Source organism: Myotis lucifugus, unplaced genomic scaffold (genome assembly GCF_000147115.1).
Source record: "Myotis lucifugus unplaced genomic scaffold, Myoluc2.0 scaffold_61, whole genome shotgun sequence".
NCBI lineage: Eukaryota > Metazoa > Chordata > Mammalia > Chiroptera > Vespertilionidae > Myotis > Myotis lucifugus.
This window is the reverse complement of record NW_005871109.1, coordinates 1,392,960-1,397,751: the sequence shown is the minus strand read 5'-3', so window position 1 is coordinate 1,397,751 and position 4,792 is coordinate 1,392,960. Positions and strand designations below refer to the sequence as shown.

Here is a 4,792-nt window from a genome sequence, read left to right as displayed (position 1 = left end):
AAAACTCTAGTCCATGATTTGGGGTCAGACTAGAAATATGATAAGTAGGTTTGTGTATAGGCAAATGCTTTTGCATTCAAGTTTGAGATCACTTTCTCCTTTTCTGACTATTTCATTATCTTTCCTGAAATGAAGAGGACAATAGTATCTTGCTTCTAAGATTTGGGGACCTGGTACTTTGATAATATTACTAAAAGGATGATGTTCAACACATAATCATTTCATAATTTACACTGAGTGGCCAGATTATTATGACCGGCCAGATTATTATGACCACCCCATCAGTACAATGAAGTGAATTAGTTATGCAAATAATCTATACTAATAAAAGGGTAATATGCTAATTAGACCAGACTTCTTCTAGACAAAGCCACAGTGGCGGGGGCCAAGGCAGAGGCGGTTAGGGGCAATCAGGCCGGCAGGGAAGCAGTTAGGGGTGATCAGGCCGGTAGGGGAGAGCAGTTAGGAGTGATCAGGCTGTCAGGGGAGCAGTAAGGGGTGCTCAGGCAGGCAAGGGAGCAGTTAGGGGTGATCAGGCAGGCAAGGGAGCAGTTAGGGGTGATCAGGCAGGCAAGCAGGGGAGCAGTTTGGGGCATCTGGCAGGCAGGCAGAAGGGTTAGGGGTGATCAGGCAGGCAGACAGGCAAGTGAGCGGTTAGGAGCCAACAGTCCCAGATTGGAGATGGTGCAGGCTGGGCTGAGGGACCCCCCTCCCATGCATGAATTTCATGAACTAGGCCTCTAGTAATAATAATAAAACCTTGAGAGTATTTGCTTAGGAAGTTTTCAATATTCATTATTTTTGGAAGTGTCAATGAAGTACTGATGGGGTGGTCATAATAATCTGGCCACTCAGTGTATGTAAATCAAACCATCATGTTGTACACCTTTAACTTATATAGTGATGTATGTCCATTATTTTTCAATAAAACCATTTTATGTTGTTCTTCCTAGTCCTGATCCATTTAAATATGTTGGTATTACTTATAACCAAAACGATATTCTTATAACAATTGAAAATTACTTAACGTCACCTTTTTAGAATCATGATCATTAATTTTTTATTTTGCATTGTAAGGTGAGAGAGAGGTTAAAGACTGCAATTTTATTCTTTTATAAATTATGCAATAACATACTTTAAAAAGAATAAACAGCCCAGCTGGCACAGAAATAGAATAATTAAAAGACTCTTTTATAAAAATAAAATCAAAATAATCAATTAAATTATAGCTATCATGGTTAGCAATGGATTACATGTAAAGTTTGGTAATATTAGAAATATTGGTACTTGGTCATCATAATAGATGGTGGAACCATTAGCTGCATGTAATATTGTTGCCCTAGGCTGTCTGGAGCAGTGCTCTGATAGATGTGTTTTCACTGGGATTTAGCCTTAGTTAATACGTCCGCATCAGCTTTGTCTGCTTCTGCAAGGCTTTTTTGATGGCTCTCAACCAGGACATTGTCTTCCTTTCTTAGGGACCTCCTGGAAACATCCCTACGAACTGTAGACTCTCCGAGGATCACTTCCTGCAGCAACTTCCGTAGCCACTCCTGCTTTTCCAACTTTTGCAGATGTTTACGCAGCTTATACAGAAGCTCTATTTCACCCACAGTTTTCCTTCTGTAAGGAACAGAAACAGAGAAGCCACTCCATCAGCCCTCCTCTTCCCATCATAAAGCCAGCCCTAAAAGTCCAATCCCCAAGTCCTAGCCATGCAGAACAAGAAACGGTACTTACTTCATGGGTTTCCCATCTGATTTTGCAAAAACACAAATTGCAAACATGATGATCATTACTTTAACAATCATTACTTTTGCAGACATCATCTTCACTAAAGAGGAAAAGCAAAATGCAGGTATTTAAAAAATGTTTTTACTATTCCAAACTATATAATTAAATTTAGCAGTTTACATTTATAACTATACAACTGTACACAGAGTGGTACAGCAACTAATTGCATTGGTTTTCATGGAGGACTTTTGGAATCAGCCTCTTTAAAAAAATATATATATTTTTATTCATTTCAGAAAGGAAGGAAGAGGAAGAGAGAGATAGAAACATAAAAGATGAGAGAGAATCATTGATTGGTTGCCTCCTGCATGCCTCCTACTGGGGGTTGAGCCCGCAACCCATGCTGTGCCCTTAACTGCAATCAAACCCAGGACTCTTCAGTCCGCAGGCCCACACTCTATACACTGAGCCATTACAGATACATTAGTATGTATTTTATATACACATAATTTGACTTAGAAATTAGACAGGTTAATTTTACTTTCTAGGTAAATTAGTTTTACTTTTTAGGGATCTTTTTGAGAGTTCTTTTTTTTCTTTTTTTAAATTTATTTATTTTTTATTGCTTAAAGTATTACAAAGGTTATTACATATGTGTCCTTTTTTTTCCCCACCCTTGACAATACCCCGGCTTCCCCTACCCCGCAGTGTCTTATGTCCATTGGTTATGCTCATATGCATGCATACAAGTCCTTCGGTTGATCTTGAGAGTTCTTGTGCAAGTTTTAATATATGCATTTTAAGCCACAGGAATGAAAATGCATACTTTTTGGAATTTCCTCCTACATTTTATGTTGCTTATGACTAAGTGCTTATAATTTGCTTGGAAAATGACTAATTCTCTTACTTAGATAAATTATTAACACTGTTTATTTACTTAGAAAATTTATTTTTCACAAGTCAACGTAATTTCAGGCACTGCATAAATAACCACAAATACCAAATTAATACTCCCTGATTTAGAGATATTTTTACTAAATTAATGCATACTTCTACCATTTAAAAATGTGTCAAAGTATTTAAAAATCATCTAATTAATTATAAGAATTTCGAGCTTTGACTTCATATAAAATGCTTGTCGTTTTTTTTTTTTCATCAGGTTCTTTTAAAACTATCTTGTCTGAGTATAATTTTTAGCACTTTCCTCTTTTGTTCATGAAGCTTTTCATCTCAAAATAGACTAGTCTAGTCTTATCTTAATCAGCACTTCAGTAATTGCAAAGCCTATTGTTATAGAAGTGCTTTTTCTTAATGCTTGATGTTCTCTGTTTTAACATACACATAGAGAATCACTATGCACTCATATTTTAAAGGGAAATGACTTTATTTATTTATTTTGAAGTGGTAGCATCATTTAAAAGTGGTATAAGAATCAGAGCAGTATGAGAAAGAGAGATCGACCCCCGGACCCCGCAAAGACACTGCGCTGCTGCATCCCCCATGTCCTGCTCTGACATCCCACCACCATCACCATCATGCCCAAGAGAAAGGCAGAAGGGGATGCTAAAGGAGATAAAGCCAAAGTGAAGGACAAACCACCGAGAAGATTCACCAGATTATCAGCTAAACCTGCTCCTCCAAAGCCAGAGCCCAAGCCGAAAAAGGCCCCTGCAAAGAAGAGAGAGAAGGTACAGAAAGGGAAAAGGGAAAGCTGATGCTGGCAAAGATGGGAATAGCCCTGCAGAGAATGGAGATGCCAAAGCAGGCCAGGCACAGAAAGCTGAAGATGCTGGAGGTGCCAAGTGAAGTGTGTGCATTTTTGATAGCTGTGTATTTCTGGTGACTGTACAGTTTGAAATACTATTTTTTATCAAGTTTTATAAAAATGCAGAATTTTGTTTTACTTTTCTTTTTTAAGCTATGTTGTCAGCACACAGAACACTTCATTGTTATTTTGGGGGAAGGACATATAGTACTACTAGAATGTCTCCAAAGCTGGACTGACATGGGGGGAAAGACCTTTCCCTTCTAGTTTTGAGAAACTTCCTTTTGGTTCCTGGGAGGAGAATCTCTTGATGTTGTCACACATTAGCCATCTTGGCACAAACACCTTGTTGTGTGGGAAACTAAAATTCGTTTTTCTGTCCTTTTCTCCCTCTCCAATTTAGCATAGACTTTGGCTCTCTTAAGCCCAAAGACCTATTGGGATCTGACCCAAAAACGTTGATTTCCAGTCAGTTGGGCAATCTGAACTTTCCAGTGTCACCACTGAGATGGCCTCCCTCAAAAGAGCAGCAGTTCCTTTTTAGATTGTGGATCTACAGATTGATGTTCTCTGCCATTTTAATTTCATTTCCTGAAAGTTAGGGTCAGCTTGTGAAAAGTTGTTACACAACATGCTCAATGTGAAATGGCAACCCTCACTCTAAACTTTCCCTATTCAGAGCATCAGATGGAGACTTCACTGGGTTTCATGGTGGCTTTCTGATTTTGGTAGTTCATTGAAGAAGGGAGTTTGAAAGTTGTATGTTGTTAATGATTGTCTGCCCATATCCTGTCTGAAATACAATGATTGTTTATGAAAAGTACCTTTAATAAAGCTGGATGCAGTTTGAAAAAAAAAGTAGTATAAGAAATATGATCTACTACATTTATTTTCACTGTGGGTTATAAAGCTTCCCTGTGCAATATAAAGCTATTGGTGGAGCAACAAATACATATACTTTAATTTTGGTTTATGTTATATTTTTAAAAAGGCACTGTAGCTAGAAGACGGGAGCATTGGTGTCTAATCTTACCTCTATCACATTCACGGAGTGACTTCAGACATCTCTGCTTTGTTTCCTATTCCTAATACAAACAAGCTTCTTACAAGAATGTCATGAAAAAGCTCAAAAATCAGGTGTAAAATACCCTTACAATTCATGTACAGTTTTCAGGATAGAAAGTGAAAAAAGCTTTATTAAAGGGAATAAATATTCAGCAGTAAAACAGTTTCTCCAGCTCTAGTATACAACTTGAGTTCTCCGTGAGTCATAAAACAGTTTGATAAGGGTAT

The 4,792-nt window shown here is 37.7% G+C and overlaps 1 protein-coding gene and 1 pseudogene across 1 annotated transcript; one reads left to right on the top strand and one right to left on the bottom strand.

Moving 5' to 3' along the window:
• LOC102428991 overlaps window positions 1–4,366 on the top strand; it is an 11,612-nt pseudogene extending 7,246 nt beyond the window's left edge.
• Window positions 1,377–1,829, bottom strand: LOC102429288 (parathyroid hormone). Its single transcript, XM_006089586.2, has 2 exons — window positions 1,741–1,829; window positions 1,377–1,623 (listed from the first exon to the last, which is right to left on the bottom strand). The coding sequence occupies exons 1-2, from the start codon at window positions 1,827–1,829 to the stop codon at window positions 1,377–1,379; spliced, it is 336 nt and encodes a 111-aa protein (XP_006089648.1).
• Window positions 4,367–4,792: the final 426 nt, after the last annotated feature.